This window comes from Sesamum indicum, linkage group LG3 (assembly GCF_026168435.1).
Source record: "Sesamum indicum cultivar Baizhima isolate 11 linkage group LG3, ASM2616843v1, whole genome shotgun sequence".
NCBI lineage: Eukaryota > Viridiplantae > Streptophyta > Magnoliopsida > Lamiales > Pedaliaceae > Sesamum > Sesamum indicum.
The window spans coordinates 3,997,308-4,021,820 of NC_142659.1; the positions used below are offsets into that span (position 1 = coordinate 3,997,308).

Sequence of the window (24,513 nt, forward strand, 5' to 3'; positions counted from 1 at the left end):
CATCGGTCTCCTCGATCTCATGATCGCCGACATGAATGCCATGATGAGGGAGATGTGGACCTCCTCCTCTGACAGACCCCACATCCTCGAATTAGGATGATATGAACGTCACTAACGAGGAGGGTTAGATTAGGTTTTACGATTTTTTTTTTCATTTTTGTAATTAAATACTTTTTTATATTATATAAAAGTTTTTTTTAATTATAGATGTTTCATAATATTTATTAAATTCCATTATTTTATATTTATTCAATTAATTAAATTTATAAATACAATTAATTAAAATTTCATTAAATTAATTTAATTATATACAAAAATTTTTAAAATGTATAAATTTGTTTATTTATTCAAATTTATTAAATATATTAGTAAATTATAAAAAATTTGTAAAATTAAAAAAATTAGGAACGATTTTAGTATTGGTAAAGAAAATATTACAAATTTAAGTAAATACCCCTTCCAAATTTCCTTACAAAGACAGTCCCAAAAAAATATTTCTAAACTAGACGGACCGTTCTAAATACCTTGACTAAAACTATTTCAACCAGGGTTTTCAAAATAGTGGATAATCGCTCTAATACCATTGTTATTTCAGTCTCTAATATGTGTTTCTAAATTATGAAGTACTGTTCCTAATACCATTACTAAAACAGTTCTACAAACGTGTTCCTGATTAAGATAACCGTTCTTAAATCCGTTGCAAATTACAGTTCCAAAAACTATTGCTAAACTAATCCCAATTACTAAAAAAAAAAAAAGAATTCCAAATTCAGACATAAGTATTACAAAGGCCGTTCCAAAAGTTCCCCTAGACAATTAAATTATCTGTTCCAAAACCTGTCCCTACCCGTTCCAATTCAAAAAATAAAAAATTTGGACAAATTCGACAGTAGGAATGGTTTTCAAAGACAGTTACAGTTACCGTCCCAACTAGAAACGTTTATTTGATAATTGTTTCTAAGTTTTTGTAACACTGACTATAAAGACGAATTTTTATCTATTCCAACACCGTTTCAAATCCGTTCTAAATAAATTTTGTATTTAATAAACCGTTCAAAAGAAAAAAAAACAAACCATTCCAAAACCTGCCTCAAATTCTACCCAAATTTTTGATAGTCCAAAATGTTTTGATAGGAAAATAAAATCCATAATTTCATTGTAATCGTGGTATTTGATTGTCTCTTGAATTCTATGATTTTATAAGCTTATCAGAAGAGGTTGTACTCATTTTTCCTCCAAAGCCTAAATGCACCAAAATCAAGAAAAAATCATCAAAACATGAGGAAATGGTCGTTTCATCATTTATGAAACCAAACCATCGGTCATATAGGTAGGATTGTAAAGGATATGACACCAACCCAACACATAATTGTTTAAATTTGTTTAAATTATTATTAAACTTAAAAGTTTGTGAATTTGATTAGATTATTAATATAATCAAAGTAAAACAAATTTTAATTGGATCAAATATGTATTGCGCTCGAATAATTTAATACTTTAAAGTATATAATATTATTTTGAACTATTCAAATCGAGTTCAAGCAGAGTTTGAAAGCTTAGTGAATAAAATACTTTTGCTCGAATTCGATTTGGGGACAATTATTTAAAAATTATCAAAAAAAAAAGAAAAGTAAAGAATTGCAGTGAAAATGAGGCTTTTAAAATTTTGAGTGGTACCGCTTTCTTAAAACGCTACCACAATTTTTATAAAAAAGAAAAAAAAAATTAAATCAGTTGTCACTGCTAGTGATAGTGGTGACTGATTTTTTTAAAAATATATATATAATAAATCTGTCACCGCTGTTAAAAAATGCGGGAACTGGTTTATAAAAAAAACCGGCAATTCCCTTGCCTTTCGTGCTCGTTCGTGGCCGCGTTGCATGCCGAAAATGCCCCTTTGCTTTGCCAAATTTGAAAAATTGAATTCAAACGAGTTTTTTATTAATATATTTGAATCAAGTAGCTTGATTCATTTTTCCAAGCCTACATATAGGTAGGATAAAAAGTCAATTTTTCTCCCAAACCAGCCTCATATGCGTTTCATGTAAGATTTCCGTGAATTTGGACGAACTAATAGTAAGACTAATTTTGCTAAAAGAAAAAAAAAAATCGGTCTAAAAATCAAAATCGAGGATGCAGAATATTAGGAATCAAAATCGAATTCGTGTATGTAGGGATGAAAAATGTGATTAAGCAATAGCGAAAGTCGGGATTATTTAAAAATAAAAATAAAAAATAAAAAAAAGTTAAAAATTGAAGTTTTTAGAAAAACAACTTAATATTTATAATTTTACGAATAAATTACAAATTTAGTACAAATAGCTACTAATTACTTTTGCCTTAATTCAGTTTACTTTAAGCACTTGGAAAGCAAAATTATAGATTCAAAAAGCTCTTTTCATACTAAAAAAAAATAGAAGATTAGCGACAAAAAAAACAATAAATCAAATGATAATTTTAATATTATTACTAATTGTATATATTTAGTGATAAGAATATTTATTTTGTTGTATTACTAATGAATTTCATGGTTTTAGTAATTATTTAAAAAAAATGTTATCAGCACAAATTACTGACAAAAGATGCCCACAAAGCTGTCACCAAATGAGTGATTAATGTACAATGACGACATAGTGACAAATAATAGTTATCTCTATTTTGTGCTGTCATTATAGATGTATTACTAATTGTATCTAATTACACAATATTTATTATTAATAATTATATAATAACGAGATAAAAATTATTATCGCTTTTATTTTATTTTTAACAAAAACCACCTAAAGGTGGGGGAGCTTTTCGGAGTCCCCAGTCCTTTTATATTAAAATGCACAAAATAGTTACGGCGGGAAGAGCTACCTCCCTAAAATTTCTAGAAAAGCCATTAATAAGGAGTACTACTCTCTTACAAATAGAGCAACAATAAATAAGGAGTACTGCTCCCTTACAACAAAAGACCCGAACAGGTGTACTAAAAAATTATGGCGAGTCAAAAAGGTTTTTGTTATCCCACCACATTGTGGATCGCATAGCACCTGCAAATAAATCTGTACAAAAAGGCCAAGCCAGAGTGTGTGTAATGTTCCAAAAGGATAAATAATGAACATTAGTATTAATGTGGAGATCATGTTTGTATGGCTGACCGCCTTTGGACCTATGAACGGGGTTTATAAGACCTGCAAAAGATATAACAACAAGCAACTAGATAAAGAAAAACAGCAAAAGTGACAAAGCCAAAAGGTATCCATTTTTTAATATTTTATTACTAATATCCATTTTTTTTTTGTAACATAAACTTATTTTTAATAATAAGTAGATAAACATCTATTTGAAGTATTTTCAAATGGGTACCCCTAAATAAGTTCCGTCAAACGCACACTTTCTATGAACACCATTTTTTCCATGTATTAAACTCTCAATCGAAAGCTGAATATTCCTATTTAACAACGTGACTTTTTTATGTTGACATCTTATTGTAACCACATTAAAAGCAATTTTTGTAACAAAAAACACATCATATAGTCGATCAGTCAAACATTAATGGCGTACAAGTCATTTAATATATATAGCATCACTCCACTTTTTTCAATCAATTTCCTCGCAGAAGATTTGTTCAATTAATTGAGAATAAATATAAATTTTTATTTAATTTTCTGCTGATGTCAGTGAGTTTTATTATTTTTAACTAACGGACGATGAATTTATTTATTAAATAAAAATAAATATCAAAATACTAAATATACAAAAAATCTACGTATAGTTTCATAAAATCTCATGAGAGGGTGGTGTAATTATCTCCCCCCGCAAAGCAAAAAAAACACACGTGTATATGGGCTAATCATATCCAAAGTTTGTAGACAAGCTCCGTATTTATATCTTTCATTTAGGGTTTTTACGATCTAATTTCGATAACTCCAAAACCGCAATATGTATGAACCTACCGTGGTCGTTCAATCACTTTAATAGTACAATTGGGGAAAATTTATAAATAGTCGTCCTCCATACTTCAGATACAGCTTTTGCTTTCCCAATATTCCTTTGACCTAATTAAGTACTTTTCTCTAAACTACTTATCTGACTTAAACATTGAAAAGCAATTATCGAGAATTTTTCAGTGTGGTTCTGATGATTGTTCGTTTTGCAGGTCTCGCATCCCATAGATTTAAAGCATTCTTAATTTGTTCGTTTAGGATAGCATTTTCGTAAATTCACTATAAAAGATATTAATTCGAATATTTCTTAAAAATTAAACACATATAAATCACATATTATTTGGACCATAATATTAATGGTTGACATGTTCCTATTTAACTTTATGACATAGGAGTAAAACTATCTTAATTTCACATAGACAATTTCAACCTTAAATCATTGCATGTAGACATTTATTACAAGATTTCTAGCTTCTAGACGCAATACCATGATATCATTAATTACATCATGAGACTATAAATAAACACCTGCCCAAAATAGTATGTGGAAATTGTACTTTTCGTCCTGTATTTTAAATTTAATATACTTTTTGTTTTATTAATTACAGAATTTTCATTAATAGCCTCATAAATTATAAATATTCTCACTTTTAAATCTTTCATCAGATTTCATTAGTATTTTAATTAAAAATGCGACGTGGTCATACGTTAACTCTAATTCAGCTTTCTGGATAACGATCACGTGGCTTTTTCCATTCAAAATACTAATGGAATCTAATGAAATGGCTCAAAAATGAAATTTTTTGTAACTTATGAAACCATTATAATGATAATCTGGCAATTAATGGAACGAAAAGTGTGTGAAAAGTACTATTTCCTCATTTATTTCAGTAATATATATATATATATATATATAAATATATATGTATACCAATAGGAATAAATACTGATATCTTTAGGAAATCAATTCGTGCAACCTTTCAGACATCCTTGAGGTATCCATACCAACTCGGGAAACTTTTACCTGCCAAATAATGAAGCATGTTTTTTTGTTATTTTATGTGATCAGACAAAGAGGGAGAAAGGAACGTGCAATTAATAATCAATAGAATTAGGAAAAAATTACGTACTCACCCCAAAATTTTAGCAATATTATCAAAAGTATATATGATTTCAATTTTGAAAAATCACACTTAACACCCCTACATTCAAGTTTTACATTCCATATTAATTCTTCCTCATTATCTCTGGGCTTCCAGAGAGGAACATATAATGTACTGAAACATCAAAGGGGAGTAGTTTAATGTTCCAAAATCATGGAAATCTCTTGTAATATAAATTTTTAGCATATTATAAAAAAAGTCCCTCAATTTTTGAAAAATACACTGACAACCTTGCCACCAAGTTTTACATTACATATTCCCCCTCACCATCTGTATGTACAACATAAAACAGCATCGAAGTATAGTTTAATTTTTTTTTATCAAATCGAGGACATTTCTTATAATAATGTGATTAAATTAATATTAAGGGGTTTTAGTGTAATTATTTTTCAAAAATAAGGATTAAATGCATTTTTAGTCCTGTAATTATGATCTTTTGAGATTTTGGTTCCTGTAACTAATTGTATGTTTTAAACTTTTGGGATTTCAGGACAAAATTGATCGAAAATTATAAAGTTATCAAGGTGATTTCACTTTTCGATCAACTTTGTCCTGAAATCACGAGAATTAAAACGTATAGGGCTAATTAATTAATGTTACCTAAGTAAGTTGGAGAACTAAAATATAAATACAATTAAACCTTAGATCAACCTGAGCATGGATGGTATGGAAAACCTTGTCGCCAATAGTCGACAAGTTGACGGTGTTGACTTCAGCTCCTTCGTCTTCAAGTATGCTAACGACTTTATGCAGACTGAAATTTCTCGTAAGTCCACTGATCAAAACAACTTCCAAGCTCTGTCCGAAAACCCTGAATTTCAGAACTGGTGATACTAATCTACTTGTACTAGGAGGGCCTCTCTTGGTACTAGCATTAGCTGCAGCTGCTGCTGCAGCCAGTGCTTGTGCCTTCCTTCTCCTCATCTCCTCTACTCTTGCACTTAGTTGTTGGATGTAAGAAGCAGCTTGTTCTAGTTGATCTTGCTGCGTCAAATTCTCCTGCTCGTGACACATGTATAGTTACGACTCTGGATGATGAATGGAACGAGGGTAATGCAAATCTGATTCCTAGTTTTCAGGATTTTAATTAGGTTTATAAACGAAGACCATCGATGTTTTGATCAATTAGACAACCTAATACTAGGTCAATTCTTGTATATGTCTGGTTTTGTTTAGGACGCCTCAAATATGCAAATATCGCGATTATCTTTTAAATGAATACTGGGGTTTTCATTTATCGATCTGAAAACTTTGGTTAACAATTGTCTTAAATTATCGTGTACAAAACAAAAAATATCGCCTCTTAAATTACAACACTAAAATTGCACATTTTTATATATATAACCTTCTGGTCGATCGAGAACCCTTTTTATTTACCTTCGTAATTTGTTTCACTAGTGTTTTCATCATACTTCCGACAGAAAAGAAAAAAAAAGAAACATCCATCGATCGACCTAGAAACACACACAACACGGAGTGACGGACTCATGACATAACAAATTACCTTCGTAATTTGTTTCACTAGGGTTTTCATCATACTTCCGACAGAAAAGAAAAAAAAAGAAACATCCATCGATCGACCTAGAAACACACACAACACAGAGTGACGGACTCATGACATACCTTTTCAGCTGGTCTGGAATGCTGAGGAGGGATGAGGGAAACCAGCTTCAGGCAAAGATCTTTCATCTGAATTCTTCTGTTTTTCTCAATAATCTTTCTCTCAACCTTACTCCCTGCACTACTACTCGTCCCACTTTCGTTCTTCATCTCTCTCCGTCGTCAATACGACACAATATATATATATATATATATATATTTCCTCACATTAAAATCAAATACTGATCAAGAACAAAATTAGAGTATGTTTGAGAACAGAAAGTCAGTTCCATTATTTTATTACACACACACATATATATAGGTGTGCATTGAGAAGATGGCATGCAGATAAGAATGTAACTAAAAAACACTACGTTTCCCACCGGGAAGAAAGAAGGGTCCTGGTAAGAACGTGGTCGTGCATGTATGAGGAAGAAAAAAGAGTGTTCATAGTCAAACATCAAAGAGCCCCACTGTCCCCACACTCAAGTAGTTTGATTACTACTGTTATCTTCTACGTATTTCACACACTACAACAAAATCTATTATTGATTATGATTTTATTGGTTATAGCTAGATTAATTTGGAGTAAATAATTATTATTAATCACCATTAAATATAAGTTGATGCAAAAATTTAATTCATTCACCATGAAAATTATTTTTACCATAGCTATGAGTCATAACAAATGTATTAGCCACACTCGTAAAAACTAAGGCCAATAACTGTTGCATGGTTGTAGTCAATGACTTTTTACTATGTCTATTAATTTCTAACGGTGATAATTAGCTATGATTAAATGTTGTACTTTCTATAGTGACCTATGTATACATATATATGTATATATGATGTTAATTTTACATAATAATTGAAATACATAATGAAAAGTACTAACGAATACGGCACTGGATTTATATTTATAATTATTTTTGTATTATATCTATTTGTTGAAAAATAGAAAAAAGAAAAAATGAATAATTAATCAAAATTAATAAAATACATGGGTGTGAATAACACGTTATTAATAAAATTAATTGAGACCGTTGTGGAAAAGTAAATATGCAAGGTATAAAATAATTATATATTAATAGGCTTAGTTTTATTGATTGATTGGGAGGGGCATTTTTAGTAATTATTTTAAAAAAAAAATAGGCTCAAGTGACCAAGGGGCTGTGTGGTCATTTATTCATAATATAGGAGTGATTTTTTATATTAAAAATTTTATAGGAGATTTTTTATATTTTTACATATCACAGGGGTTTAAAATGAATTTAATCCAATATTAATTATATATGGTTAACTATTGTAGGGTATCTTCTTTCTTTAAAAGAAATATGACTTTTTATTATAATTAATTATCATGGTTAGAGTAAAAAGATTGTGGCAAATATTAATTAATTATGGGTAAGCAACTATACACTACAAAAAAATGCATTTGTTGTAACGGATTGGAGGTGCTGACGTCATTGAGGGGTGAAAAAAATATATTTCTTTTGTAATGGCCATAAACATTACTAAGCTCGTTACAAGTATATGGTGTCCGTAAAACCGTTACAATTTATTGATCACTGCTAATTTGCTATGATTTTTATAACGGCTTGATTTTTATTGTAACGGCTTTTAGGTAAAATAAGGAGTCGTTACAATGACAGTGAAAAAAAGTGCGGAAAAATATACAAAAAAAGACATTATTATAAAAATCGTGATAATTAGAATATATTTTCTATTAGAGGTTATTACAAAAGCCGTCATAAAATAACAGAAGATGAAAAGTTCCAGAAGCCATTGCAAAATAATTTAATCTTTGGAGTGGCCAAACCAACAAGAAACTATTACAATGACCGTTTCGAATTAAGATGGAAAAAATGGTGGGAAATGGTATTTGTAAAAGCCAATTTATATGTAGTCGTTACAGAAGCCGTTACAATATAATATTTTTGAAATCGAAATTAAAAAAATGGTGGGAATAAATTCGATTGGCCGTTACAAATATTGTTATAAAGGTTGTTATAAAGGTAAATTACATCGGCCGTTACAAAAGCAGTTATAAAAAATCAGCCATTTTTAAAATTCAAATTGAAAAATACGATATTTTTACATCTGGGTACCTGATTCATACCAAATTTAAATGTGTACAAGACAATATGAAATTATAGACTATTGGTGCTTCGCTACCATCTTGCCGATCTCATAGGAGCAATAGCTATTCTGGTTTCAGAAGCTGAAGGTAAGTATAATATTATTTAATTTTAATTAAAATTATCAAATAATTATATTTTTTTATTTGTCGATTTTTCATATACCATACTGGTGGGATTATGACGCCATCTGTGGTCTGGTGCAAATGATCGAGCAGTACATCCAAAGCATCAATCTGAATTGGTCCGATCATCTAGTGTCCTAACCTGCAGTTGATCCTCCCGCAGCCGACAACGATGACGAGCACGCGACTGTTGGGGACAATAATTTAGATTAGGACTTTTTTTGTATTATGTAAAAATACATTTGTAATAATATTTTTATTTTTATAATTAAATTATTATTATTTTTTGTTATATTATATATTTTTATATAAATTTATTTAGTTAATTTTATAAAAATAAATATTGAAATATATTAAATAAAATATATATTAAAATATATTAAATAAATAATAGTTTTTTATAACTGAATTTGTAACGGCTTTTGTAATACATCAAGAACATATAAAATCGACAGGCCGTTATAAAAATTATGCCAAAAATAGTTATCAATTTGGCAAAAAGACATTACAAAAGCAGTGAAAAAGACGGCTACAAAAACAGTGGCAAAGGCCGTTACAATAACAACTAAATCAAATTCAACAGAGCCGTTACAAAAGCAATTCTAAATTTATTTTTGTTGAAACAGGCAAACAAGATATTGTGCAAGAGAAACCATCAAATTCATATCAGTGAATGAATGTTCTCAGAAAAATGTTACACAGAACAAAACGCAGTGCTTCTGGGTTTAAATAGGAAGAAAACTAACAGAAAAAACTAACTCAGCCAACTAATAAACTAACTCGTACACGTCAGCGCCACACGGCTAACAACTCATATGCCACATCCTCACAATCAGTTATACAAAAATGTTAACAGCAAAAAAAACGTTTCTTCTTTCTTCTGCTGCTCTGGTTCTGCTGCTCTGTTTTCTAGTGCTGCTAATCTATGTCCCAGCTGCCATTTTCCATACCATTCTCAACACCCCCCCCCCCCCCCACATGTTGGACTTCGGACCCCTTGAAGCAAGCCCAACTTGCACACCAAAGCTTGAAAAAGAGCAACGAACAATGATTTCGTGAACAAATCAGCAATTTGGTCTTTGCTACGGACGAACACAGGATCAAGAAAACCATCCTTATAAGAATTACGAACAATATGACAATCGATGTCCAAATGTTTAGTGCGCTCATGAAACACGGGATTGGCCATAATATGCAAAGCGACTTGATTATCACAGTGAAAGGGAATAGGTGCATTAACAGAGATGCCAAAATCACGAAGGAGAAACGAAATCCACTTCAACTCACATATAGTGGCAGCCATACTCCGGTACTCGGCTTTGGCAGATGAACGAGACACTGTGCACTGCTTTTTAGTTTTCCATGTGACTGCGCCTGATACTGCAGAGTCCTTCGTTACGAAGGCTTTAATACCATGTTGAAACAAGCAAACAAGATATTTTGTGCAAGAGAAGCCATAAAATTCATATCAGTGAATGAATGTTCTCAGAAAAATGTTACACAGCACAAAACGCAGTGCTTCTGGGTTTAAATAGGAAGAAAACTAACATGAAAAAACTAGCCCAGCCAACTAATAAACTAACTCGTACATGTCAGCGCCACACGGCTAACAACTCATATGCCACAGCCTCACAATCAGTTATACAAAAACGTTAACAGCAAAAATACGTTTCTTCTTTCTTCTGCTGCTCTAGTTCTGCTGCTGTGTTTTCTGGTGCTGCTAATCTGTGTCCCAGCTGCCATTTTCCATACCATTCTCAACAATTTTTTTCCATATTACCAGGTCTGTAACGGCCACTAGAGGTCGTTCCAGTGACCGTTACAAAAGCTAACCGCGGTAGGCCTTTCCATTATAAAAGCCTCTGCAAATAAAAAAGTCATTACAAAAAGAATAAAAAAAGCCGTTACAAAAGTCGTTCCAATAAAATTCTTTTTTTCTAGTGTATATATTTGTCATTATTTTTGCAAGTGAGGTTACAAAATATCTGTTACAACTAAAGACGATGACAAATATTTTGACCATGAATAAAACCATCACGGATATTATTTAATTTAACCATGGTGAAACTTAAGTTCGCGCTCACTGATTTTATCTGATCATAATAGATAATATTATTTTGCTAGATATTTTTAAATCGTTGGGAATAATTAATTTTTCGTGTGAAATAAAAATTTATTTAAATTAATTAATAAAATTGTGTTTTATATTAAATTATAATATCAAATTAATATACTTTTTATAAAAATACATATAAATAAATATATTCTTATTTTAATTATTATATTAAAAATTGAAAATTAAAAATGAAATCTCTCAACATTTATACCTTACAGTAGATTCTAATCTAAATCCATAGAAGTGGAGTATAACTATAAATAATCAAACATTTAAAAGGTCAGGTACGCAACTAATGCTCACACTCTAATATTTGATCATATCTCAATAAATTATATGATAAGTGTTATTTGCTTGTTATGTAATTGACATACAGTTCTAAAAAATAATTAATTATATAATAAATATATTATACTTGTCATATAATTAATTTAATTTGACTAAATAGAATTTGTGAAAGAAATTCCGTATAGGAGGAGGCTAATTTATTAAACCTTGCAATTTTTTTAAAAAAAGAAAAACGACGCAATATGAAAAATCTGACTAGGATGTGGCACGTGTGCTTCGTGGGAACCCTAAAAATCGAGGATTCCCGCCACATCCCGTGAGGCGTACATGTCATTCCAGCCAAATGGATTAATGTACCAACTTATTTTTTAAAAAAATACATATTAAATTGACACTCTCTGAGGTTAAGTCAAATTACATAAATACCCAGTCTTTTGCAAAATTATAGCTGCATCTCTTGAAGGGTGTTAGTGTGAATCTTCAGGTGTATTTATGTAAACTTTGTATTTGAATAGGGAGCATAATTGTAATTATGATTATAACCTCATGGGGTGTGATTGTAAATTTACAAAAAATCAGAAGGTGTTTGTGTATTTTACTTAATCTCAGATGGTGTTAATGTAATTTACCCAAAAAAAATTATAACTTTCATTAATTCCAGGATTAAAATAGTACTCGACCATGTTTGTAACAAGTTCATAAATGATCTGTTCATCAACATTTGAGCATAAATTGCTAATAGTATAGTGTGCATTTCGGTTTAATCCAACCGAAATTTCGATTAACTAAAATTTTGTTATGCTAAAATAGCATATTGAATACGTACTAAATTAAAATGTTTGGTTCGATTCAATGAAAATTGAATTTATTTTTATTTTGTTTTATTATATTATCGAATTAATCAAAAATTGAAAAAAAATATATAATTTTATTTGTTTAAGCAATAATTATTAATTAAGTATGTATTTAATCATAAAATTATTAATTACTATTATAAATACAAATATTAAAGTATCTATTTTTTATAATATTTATAATATAATATATATTTTTTAAAGTTTAATGTTTAGTTCGATTTGACGATAAAAAAAAAATTGAAATCAAATCGAATATTAAAGTTTAGAAAAAAACAATAATAACAGACGGTTTGGTAAAAATCTTACGTTTGTATAATACGATGTACGATTGATTGTACGAAGCTATATTCCAAATTTTTGGCTTGACTTTGAGATCTCCATCGTACATGAGTTCGGAGTGTTCAAAAGTTGACCAATTGCTTGAGCCCCGCGTTTGCACCGACTTGTCTGTAGTCCAACATGATTTATGATGTGAACGCGTCTGCGCTTTCGTCCATCATATTGTGACGCGTCTCATATACGTAATCGCATATCTCACCTACGTATTTTTTCTGATTAGGCAAAATAATGGTAATATGTACCAGTGGTGGATATGTATGTATGTGCAAAAGTATTTATATGGTATATGCACTTGATCGACAGTATATAGGAGACATAATATTTTTAGTATTGTAATTTCGGGTTTTTAAATTTGATCTCGTCGTGGAATTGTCACTTTTGATCTTGATGTGCATAAAAATAGATTGATCAAAAAGGTCCAAACGATCCAAAAAAAAAAAAAAGAAAGAAATAAGAGGCCCGTAATATCTTATGAGGCCCACATCATGACGATTGTCCACTGAAAAATTACTAGGTTAAGCCCAAGAGGAAAACCTAGTACACCAGGCTCAAACTAAGAGGGAAGCCCAGTTCGGCCCAAGAAGGAAGCCTGGTAAAAGCCTACCAGATCTCAAACCCATCTTCCAAACCTAGCCGAGAAAAAGAGCAGCGCCCTCGAGAAGTTAGACTCCTTAACCTAGAAAGACTCCTTGTAGAAGTAGGAGTTCTTATGTAAAAGGAGTCTTCCCCCAACTAAAGACGTGCTGCTCAAGTCAAGTAGGAGATAAGATTGTGTCTTATCCCCAGATTTTTCCTCTTTTTTTTTGGAAATGCAGCTTACAAACAGAGCCCCTCAGCCAGCATCCCCCCAATAGACAAACCTTCAAGAAGGGACGCCTTCTTCAGTCCTTCAATCTGTCTACAAGGACTCCTCCAAAATCTGGAAAACCAATTTTCCTTCTTGTTTTAGCATTCGAATTGCACTCTTAGCATGATTTCTCTCCTGAAATTGCTTGCTCTATCACAATTTCTCATTACATTTATTTCTTGCGATTATTTTTCTCCTAAATCCTATACTAACTTGGGCGTCAAAACGCTAACGCCTTTTTTGCGGGTCCTCCCTTTAGAATTGACATTTGCTTCGGCTCAAACTTTGAGTGTAGTCCATATCAATTGGACCCACGATTTTTGAATGCATCTGATCTCATGACTAGAAAATTGCACGTTTGGTCTCATTGCACCTTTCTGTTAATTAGAATCTTTATACTTTTAATCTAGTTGATTATGGAATTTTCATTTTTAGTCCCATTATTATTTAAACATAGCACTTTATGGTGCCATGAAGTTAACGGGCACGTCGTCTTTTTGATTAAATATCTAATGAAAAAGTGTCATGGGACCAAAAGTACTATTTTTATAAAGTTATAGGATCAAAAGTGAAAATCTCATAACAAATAAGACCAAAAATGTTATTTCCCCGCATTATATTAATGTCACTAACTGGTTACAATGACAACTTTATACACGGTTTTTTGTCACTAATTTTTACTAATTATAGTTTTCACAAAATAGTTATGATAAAAAAACTATAGAAAATATTATTATCACAAAATAAATCTTTTTGTTATCAAAAATATATATAATTAGATAGTGTTAAAATTGTAATTTGTAGTTTTTTGTCACTAATTTTCTCTTTTTCTGTGACTGTACACGCCCATACGATGTGTGAACAAATAAAAGAATTATGATAAAAATATGAACGTATACAATATATTTGAGTTACATATTTGGTCAATATAATGCAAAGCATAAAGTAAAAATATATATATAAAAAAAATGAAATATATGTACATATATATCTAAATAAATATATGATTCGAGATACATAAATTTAAATATTTACAAAAAAATACAAATATAAACATTGTTAACAAAATTATACACATTTTTCTTTTGTTTGCATTGAAAGAAAATTAAATACATTAAGGGTAATAATAATCTCACTTGCTCGCATACTTATAGTCATAGACATTCGCACGCCACTTCTGGTAACAATAATCGTAATACTATAATTGTGTTAAATAAATAAAAAAAAATTATATGAACATAAATACAGTTTAAAATGAACCATGTATTTTTCTATGTTAGTTTCATACCACTTGAATACGAACATCATCATATTTTTTATACATTTCTGAATAATAAATCCAAATATATTTATTAGAGAAAGTGGATTGTAAAGAGATATAACCAAATTTAATTAGATCATACCAAATCGCAGTACTTTCATCCAAATTTGTTTGTATTTTCATTCATTAAAAAGAAATATTTCGAGGAGAGTTATGTGATTTTAGCCATAGACGCTCCTTGATCTCCTCAAACAGCTCCTTTTTGGAAAGATCAGGCACCATTGGAAGGCCAAGATACTTATCGTGCTTAAGCTCTATCGACATCCCCAAGATTTCTACCAATCCGAGTTAGGGCCCCTCCTCCACATTTTTGCTAAACACTATCGCGGATTTGTTTTTGTCAATTTTCAGCCCGAAGCACTATCAAAGGAGGTCAAGATAAGTTGAAGACGAGATAGTGCTTCCGGTGTGGCTTGGCAGAAAATAAGTGTGTCATCAGCGAAGACAAGATGGGAAATAGGAGGAGTAGACCGAGAGACGGCTACCCCTTGAATGACTGAGTTAATTATTTTTTTATTATAAAAAAAAATTTATTTTATTATAATTATTTTTAAATATATAACAAAAACATGACAAGTCGCGATTTCAAATCGCGACTCGTCATTAAATAAAGGGGAAAAAATGCAGAATTCCCCAAGTCGGGAAACAAAATCCCGACGATTCTGAAACCCGACTCCAAGTCGGGATCCTGAATCCCGACTTGAAGTCGGGATTCTGTTTCCCGACTTGGGAATTCTTTCTTTTTTTTTTTTTCGTTTCAATTATTATTATATAATTTAATTTATATATAATTAATTTTAACAATATACTAAAATCCAAAATTAATAAAATTAACATTGCATTAACTTAAAAAATTACAATTAAGGGTACAAATGTAATAGTTATTTATTTTGTACAATTGTAAAAAATTACATTAAATGTATACAATTACAAATATCAAAAATGTCCACCCGTTCCACAATGTTGTCTATGGCGTTGACGTCGAGGTCTTCTAATTTCCTCGCCCACATTTTGAACTGGCTCATTTTGCGCCTCATTTTCTTCACCAACAAATCGACTTGATGTTTCAGAACTTGACTCCACATTGTCACGATATGCACCAAATGATGGAAATGGAATTGGTGAAATATTATATCCTTGTGTATATGGTTGATTAAAATCAAGACCAAGGTCAAGAGAAAAATCTTGTGTTTGATTTGACATATATGGAGTCGATTGAAACCAATCACCTTGAGATGGTTGAGGCATATAATAATCTTGAGGCGGATATACTGTAGAAGGACCAGCTATATCCACCCCAATATCACGACGTTCAACTGAACCAGTTGACATTCGGCTAGAACTTCTTCTTTGCCTGTGGGATGTTGTGGGAGCATCATCGGATGGAGAAGCAATTTGTTGTGGCTGTTGGGTTATAGCCTCCTTGATAATATGTAACCCATGTTCAAATCTATCCACCAATTGACTATATCCTTCGATATTTGGTGGTCTAGATCGACATAAAGTTTCAAGGCCATTCACCTCATTTGCCTGAAAAGTGTAGAAAAATAATTAGCCTTGTGTTGTTAAAAATATATATAAAATAAAACATGTAATATTATATAATAACGTACCACAACTTGCAACATAGGTGCTTCTCCAGGTTGGTACCCGCTTTCCACACGTCTATCAGTAGATGATGACACGAAATTTCTAGTTATGTTGTAGTACCACTCCTAATAACCTCGTTCTGTTTCCCTTCTATTAGAAATGAGTGGCCTATGTACAACCGTGTCATATCGTCTTTGTCATCTATTGATGTATTGTATGTGTTGCAGAGACCAATCTGCGCCCGCGTGATTTTTACGGGAAATCTGATGGAGGCTCATATCACGGGTATCCGTCGATTTTGGTACATTCTGCCTCATCCCGAATTGGCGAACAACTCGTTCGGGACGATGCATTTCAACTATTGCGTAGAATATCAACGGAACAGATGACCTCCACAACTGGGGGTTCAATTCATCGGCGTAAGCCATAATGACATCCGAGTCCATGTCATACGGCTGCCATATGAACTGTAATAAAAACAAAAATGTAAATTAGTATGAATTTAATTCACGGTATAAATATACGAATAATATTAAAATTTAGTTACCTGATTCGCCTGCATCTCATCCAAAATTTCTCGTATGACTCGTATAGTTCCCCGAACTGTAGTGGTGAAAGTGTGCTGACAATTCCAAGCAGCACCATATGGTGCTGCTGGGAGCCAGCGATTGTTGTCCATTTGCACTTGGCCCATAAATAGCCGTTGGGCACCAAGTCCAGGACAAAGTGGCGTAATCCGTGACCAATCTACACGAACAATACAAATATGTGTTATTAATGAATATCAATAGCAAAAAAAAAAAAAATGTGTAAGACTTTTTAAGTCAATTTTACCTGTAGCAATTGCAGCGCTCCACCAATTGCCGCTTTGCCTTTTGTGCTGGCATTGCACAATTCGCGATATAAAAATGCCAGCACAGCACTCCCCCAACTATAGTTTCTCGCGGTTTCTATATCTTCTAATTTTGAAAGATATAGTAATGAGACATAGTTACCTGAGGAATCTGGGCACATCAATCCCCCAAATAAAAGTAATGCAACGGCACGTGCGTACTGAACGACGACAGCCTGGGGAGTATTATAAGTAATTTGGACCGCCGCCAAATGAGATGTAATTGCCGATGTCTGTAATCTCGAGCCCTTCAACACATTTGCATCCGGGCTAAAGCCTATGTAAGTAAGGCAATATTCTTGCCATTGTTGTGTTGTGCGGTCGAAATCAATTCCAGTCACCGGCTCGCCGTCTATTGGGAGTGCCCAAATTATTTGTACATCTTGTAGGGTAATTGTGGCTTCCCCTACACGAAAATGAAAAGTGTGCGTCTCCGATCGCCACCTCTCCACTAATGCAGTGTTGAAGTGTTGATTTAATTGAAGGTGTCCGCACCTGTAAACTCCATAAAATCCTATTTGGTGTAGGATTTCTTGTACACGCTCGGACATATTATTTTGGTTAAAGTAGCTCCAAAAGGTACCATCCGCACGCCGTGAAATGAGTACGGCGTCTAGGTCACCATCTGCAATATCGTCAGACCTATGTTGGGCTTGTTGAGATAATACAGTATTATCACGAGGATCGTAGACTGATCGTCTATCCATTTGTGTGGAAAAAAAATTGAAGACAAACTCACGGTATAAGATGAAGGTGGGTGAAAATTTTTGCTGGTGGATGAAGTGAGTTTTCACCCACCTTCATCCGTCCAATTTATAATGGAGGATGAGGGTGGGGGAAAATTTTAATTTAAAAAAAAATTAAAAAAAATTTAAAGGCTGGCCGCATCAATGGCTGGCAGCGCCAGCCTTAATTTTAAGGCTGGCCGCGGTCAGCCTTTGATTAAGGCTGGCAGCGCCAGCCCTCCTTTAAAGGGGGCTGGCCCAATATATATTATACATACATATATTATATATACATATAATATTATTATATATTATATATTATATATATAATATATATTATATTTATATTATAAATATTTATATATTATATATTATTATATATGTATATATTATTATAATATATTTTAATATAATATATTTATATAATATGTACATATATATGTCTCTTTAAAGGCTGGTACATACCAGCCTTTGCCAGCCTTTATAGGTCGTGTACCAGCCTTCGTAAAGGCGGGTAGGCGACCTACCTGAATAAATGCATTACTACCCGCCTATATATATGCGTACATCCCTTGTTTCCGTCATCTAGTTTCAAGCATTGAGATTTTTCTTACAATATATTCATATCTTGTTCCTCATTTTTACGTAGAAACTTGCAACAAAATGGCTTCTTCATCTTCTCGCATTGAGATTTTTTTGTATTTTGGTGGCGAATTATCGAGCGATGGATGGTCTGTTACATATGATCAGACGCCCATTGCAGCAATGAGGATCCCTCGTTCATCCAGTTATGATCAATTTTTATCAAAAATCTACAAAAAAATTGGTGTTGATAGCTCCCGATTTTCGTTGAATGTTTCTGCAAAACATTCGTGCCAATACCTAGGGCGAATTAAGGAAACACTGATACCAATAAAGGATGACGATACATTGTCATTCTTTACTGATCCTACAGCTGGATTTCCACTAATGGAAATATTCGTCGAAACGGTGGAAATCCAGCACGACGATGCTCCACAAATTGGCCGAGGTTGGGGAGCTTTCAATTCCCGGCAGTTGGTGGATGACAACTCACAAATGAGTCAACAATGGGGGGAATACATGGCGATGTTATCGAGCCAAGGATTTCCGTCATCCTCCAACTACGAAAATTTCACAGGTACCTATAACTCTAATTTCGATGCAGGTACTTCTAACCCCGATTTTGGTGCAGGCACATCACATTATGATACAGATTGTTATACTCCGAATGTGGTGTCTGTCACACAAGGGCTCGATAATATTGAACTTAATTACACAGAGCCCACCCACTCACATACTCCATCCACCTCCCATTATATACCAACTTCTGCACAACACATTGCCGAGCCAGAAGACCCTATTGCGGACAGCCTGGCAAATGAATCAGATGCAGCTTCCGAACCGGATGAAGTGGATTATCCAATTCCACCTGAGGATGGAATAGAAGATGTTGACATAAATGTTGTCGCCGAGAATGTTGCACAAGGTACGTCAACATCCTCTCAGCCGGTTACGCCACAACGAACTTCTCAGGAAACATTTTACCGCTCCATACCATTTTTTGAACAAACATTCCCGGAGGTACCAGTGGATTCCATTGATGTACCGAACTTAAGGTATGCAAAATTTTATGATAAAAACGAAGGCAGACGTGATGTGGGAATGCTTTTCAAAAATAAAGAAGCTTTAATCGAGGCGGTGAAAGATCACTCAATACGATATGCCCGACGCGAGTATTGGGTACCTGAGAGTTCAAAGACCAAGTGGAAAGTATTGTGTAGGCATACCACCGAAGGTATATATATATATATATTTTTGTCGTATATGTCTAAGCATACAAAATTATTCGACTGATTCGTGTTTATTTTTTGCAGCTATGCGGTGTAGATGGGAGCTACGAGGCATTTACAAACCAAAAATGGGAAGGTGGACAATAACAAAATACAGAGGGGACCATACATGTATATTGAATCAAATGTCCCTCGAACATAGTAATTTAGATAGAGTATATGTTGCTTCTTTATTGTTAGGACATGTAAAATGCAACCCGTCGTACGGAATCAAGCATGTCATCCAGACTGTGAAAGACCATACCGGATACGATATAGCATATCAAAAGGCATGGTACAGTTTGAAAATGGCACGTGAGATGGTTTATGGCACATGGGAGAGCTCCGTTCAAAAGCTACCCAAATACTTGGGAGCTCTCCAAAAATATAATCCAAGAACGATTGTTGAATGGCAACATAAAGCCCGCGACACATCAATCGGTGCATATGTGATAGGGTACGCATTCTGGGCGTTCAAGCCGTGCATTGAAGGGTTCCAACACTGTCGCAACCTTATCAGTGTAGATGGGACCCATCTATACACAAAGTACAAGCACAAGATGTTGATTGTTGCTGCCATGGATGGAAATCAACAGGTACTTCCTCTTGCTTTTGCTGTTGTCGATGAAGAATCACTTTTATCTTGGAAGTGGTTTCTTAGACAATTGAGCAGACACATTATACGAGGGCGATGGGGTATCTGCCTTATTTCTGACCGCCATGCTGGTATCACAAGAGCTGTACGTGAATGTCCGGATTTCGTGCCACCTAACGGCGTGCACCGATATTGCTTGCGACATGTGTGTTCCAATTTCAACAGTAAATACAAAAATATTGTGTTGAAGGATATTTGTTGGAGAGCTGGCTTTGAATATCAGATCAGAAAATTCAATCGCACTATGGAGGAGATAAAGAAACAGTCTCTCGAGGCGTTTCAGTGGTTAGATAGGATCGACAAGGAAAAATGGACAGCATCACATGACGGTGGATGGCGATGCGAAATTCTGACGACAAATATGTCGGAATGCATAAATGGAGTATTGAAAGGGGCTCGCCGCCTACCGTTGACAGCAATTGCTGAGATGACGTTTCAGCGAAGTCCATTATTTCCGTGAGAGGTTAGCAAGAAGTACTGTAATGTTGACCAACAACCAACTGTGGACGGATTTTGTATATAAGATGTTCACACGTTGGCATTAAAATTCTGTTGAACATACCGTCACCAAATACCATCAGTTCCAACAGTCCGCCTCAGTTGTTACAAGACGTCACGGTGGACATGGAGTCAACACCCATGTTGTCAAAATTGCGAACCGGGAATGTTCTTGCGGCAAATGGACTCAATTTGGTATACCTTGCAGTCACGCTCAAAAGGTATGCGCTGCATTCATGATTAATGCTGCATCAATGGTGAAGGATTATTATGATATAATGACTTATAAGAATACATATTCTAAGTCATTTGAACCTATACCTTCCGAAGATTATTGGGATGTACCAGGATTTGAGTTGGTCCACGATCCTACTATTCGCATCTCTTCGCGCCCTGGTCGAAATCAAACAACACGTATTCACAACGAGATGGATTGGGCGCAAAGGCGTGCACGACAACAAGCACAACAAAGAAATTCTTCAACACAATCGGATGTGCCAGTACCGGGTAGCCAGGATTAATTGTATATTTTTTGTATTTTTTACAATTGTACAAAAATATACACTTTTACATTTATACATTTAATGTAATTTTTTACAATTGTACAAAATAAATAACTATTACATTTGTACCCTTAATTGTAATTTTTTAAGTTAATGCAATGTTAATTTTATTAATTTTGGATTTTAGTATATTGTTAAAATTAATTATATATAAATTAAATTATATAATAATAATTTAAACGAAAAAAAAAAAGAGGAAGAATTCCCAAGCCGGGAAACAAAATCCCGACTTCAAGTCGGGATTCAGGATCCCGACTTGGAGTCGGGTTTCAGAATCCCGACTCCAAGTCGGGATTCAAAATCCCGACTTGAAGTCGGGATTTTGTTTCCCGACTTGGGGAATTCTGCATTTTTGCCCTTTATTTAATGACGAGTCGCGATTTGAAATCACGACTCGTCATATTTGTGTTATTATTTTAAAAATAATTATGATAAAATAATTTTTTTTTTATAATAAAAAAATAATTAACTCTTGAATGACTCCTTCCCATTCTGCTCTACGAATCAACCCACTAAAAGTCTCTACACAAAAGAGAAACAGATACGGAGACAACGGGTCCCCTTGCCGTAGTTCTCGTTTCGGGCGAAGGAGGCTGAATTACTCGCCATTAAGTAAAAACAAGAATGACATAGTGGTAACACACTTCATAATAAGAGCCACAAGAGGATGATGAAAGCCTAGTCTACCCAAAATCCTCTCAAGGAAACACCATTCCACCCTATTGTAGGTCTTACTGACATTCAACTCCACAGAAACATGACCTTTCATCCCCCAAGTCTTGTGCTTAAGAAAGTGATTAAGGTCATAAGCTAACTGCACATTAGCCATGATTAAGCGTCCAGGGACAAAGGCCGATAGAGAGGTGGAGACTAAGGTATTTAAGAAGGGTTTGAGCTTGTTTCCTATTATTTTGGAAGCAAGCTTATAGATTACATTACACAGGCTGATGGATTGAAACTGGAGACATATCCAAAGGATTGGGACACTTGGGGACGAGCACTATTTGCGTGAAATTCAAAAGGGGATTAAGTGAGCCATATTTAAGAAAATCAAGAACAAAATCACAAACATCATACCCAACGATAGACCAATATTTTTGAAAAAAGATAGGAGATATACCATCTGGTGCCAACGACTTAAGGGGATACATATGTTTCAAGGCATGCGCAATTTCCTCCAAAGTGAGAGGTTTCATAAGGTCGACATTCATAGCAGGAGTGACCAGACTCTCTAAGCACCCTAACACCTCCTCCATTGCCTCTATCGTGGGTCGAGTAGACGAAAAAATGGAGCCCCGAATATTGCAAGATCACCTTTTGAACTCCTTCTATAGTACGTACTTCCTCTCCCTTGTCATCCTTAATCTTTCTAATCTCTTTCCGAAGGCTCCATTCATTTGCTTTAACATGAAAATAACTAGTATTTCGGTCCCTTGCTGTAAACCACTAGGCTTTGGCTTGCTGCTTCCACAAGATTTCTTCTTTACTACACCACTCTTTCAATGAGTATTGAGCTTTTCAATTTCAGCCTTGCTCTCAGTATAATAAGCTGCTCCTGCAGCCCACAGTTTGAACTTTTTCTACGATTGACAGCTGCTGATTAGCCTCGTGAATGGACGACCAAGCTTCCTGAATCACGTCAGCACACTCTGGAGAAGAGACCCAAGCTGCTTCAAAGCCAAATCTAGACCTTTTACGAATCTGCCTATTGATCGGCACCCTGTCCAGCACAATTCCAATAGTATCATGGTCCAAACATTCTGTCTCATAATTAACAACAAGAACCTTAGGAAATATCGCTGCCCATCGTGCGTCACTACAAGCTCCATCCAAACGGGTTCGCACTATGTGCGGTTCTACACAACAATTACATCAAGTAAAGACATTACCTTGGAACCCCAAATCTTGAAGGTATACATGAAAATCTCAAATCTGCTAGTTTGCTCTCGCCAGGGACCCTTGCTTCTCGTGTTGCTCCACAATCTCATTAAAATCCCCCACACACAGCCACGACAACACTGGTACATGTGAGAGTCATCTCAATAAACTCCGTCCCTCCTTCCTTCTTGCAGCGTCTGGATGCCCGTAGAAACTTGTGAAGCGCCACTGATTTGGACAATCATCTGATTAAACTGAAACATCTATGTGGTGTACGTAGAATGATTGTAACCAAACATCAACGTATTTTCGCCATAGCAAGAAAAGCCTGCCCCCTTTCCCTATCGAATCCACCCCGACTCCATGATAGTTCACCATGCTCTTCATCTTGTCACATCTCCTAGCTTTGCACTTGGTTTTGGGGAGAAATTTTAAGCTTCGTTAAAGTCCGAACCGTCCAAGGAAGGCCCAACCCCTGACAGTTCCAAGCTAGGAGATTCATGGCTCTCGGCAAGACTACCTGACGATCTCTACTGATATAGAATTTGAAGTATCATCAACCAAGCGCATTTGCCGTTTGATACCTTGCACCACATGGCCATCAAATTATATGATTTTTGCACCCCACTTCTCTTCCTGGGCCGACCCCGTAGACCTCGAATTGGGTTGATTAATAGTGGGACTTCACTTTAAGAGATGGCACACTCATATTTTGTCAGGTAACAAAGGAAGCTGTGCATTGTGTGCAGAGTATCTTGACCCAAAAGCTTTGGGACTTCGGATCAACCTCTAGAAATCAGCAATGGAGTTTAGTAAAAACATAGCAGCTGGCCTCAAAGAAGAGTTGGCGGGTACCGTCAGAGTGCAGATAGCAATAAAACACAAAAAATACTTGGGGCTCCCCACAATCATTGATAAGTTCAAAGGTGAAGTTTTCTCCACTATTAAGGTGAGAATTTAGAAGAAATTGAATAATTAAGCGATAAAAAAGCTGTCCCAAGCAGGAAGAACAGTTTTAATCAAGACACTAATTTAAGCCATTCCAGCCTATGTTACGAGTTGGTTCAGTATTCCGGACGCTTTCTTGGCAGAGCTTGAAAACAGGACAGTTAGATTTTTTTGGAATAGTTAACTCGG

At 34.1% G+C, this 24,513-nt stretch overlaps 1 protein-coding gene and 1 pseudogene across 1 annotated transcript; one reads left to right on the forward strand and one right to left on the reverse strand.

Annotated features, from left to right (window-relative positions):
* Nucleotides 1–4,345: 4,345 nt before the first annotated feature.
* LOC105157401 (transcription factor bHLH162-like) lies at nt 4,346–6,979 on the reverse strand. Its single transcript, XM_011073814.3, has 3 exons — nt 6,719–6,979; nt 5,747–6,094; nt 4,346–4,956 (listed from the first exon to the last, which is right to left on the reverse strand). The coding sequence occupies exons 1-3, from the start codon at nt 6,863–6,865 to the stop codon at nt 4,888–4,890; spliced, it is 564 nt and encodes a 187-aa protein (XP_011072116.1). The 5' UTR covers nt 6,866–6,979; the 3' UTR covers nt 4,346–4,887.
* An 11,616-nt stretch (nt 6,980–18,595) lies between these two features.
* Nucleotides 18,596–21,612, forward strand: LOC148788600 (uncharacterized; annotated as a pseudogene).
* Nucleotides 21,613–24,513: the final 2,901 nt, after the last annotated feature.

Bases quoted from the DNA above. Each gene is read 5' to 3' on its own strand.
- LOC105157401 (XM_011073814.3), bottom strand. From the start codon at position 6,865: ATGAAGAACGAAAGTGGGACGAGTAGTAGTGCAGGGAGTAAGGTTGAG. The intron at 6,095-6,718 runs GTATGTCATGAG...TGTCACGAGCAG, and splicing joins ATTCCAGACCAGCTGAAAAG to GAGAATTTGACGCAGCAAGA. The intron at 4,957-5,746 runs GTTGATCTAAGG...ATTATTTGGCAG, and splicing joins TCCATACCATCCATGCTCAG to GTAAAAGTTTCCCGAGTTGG.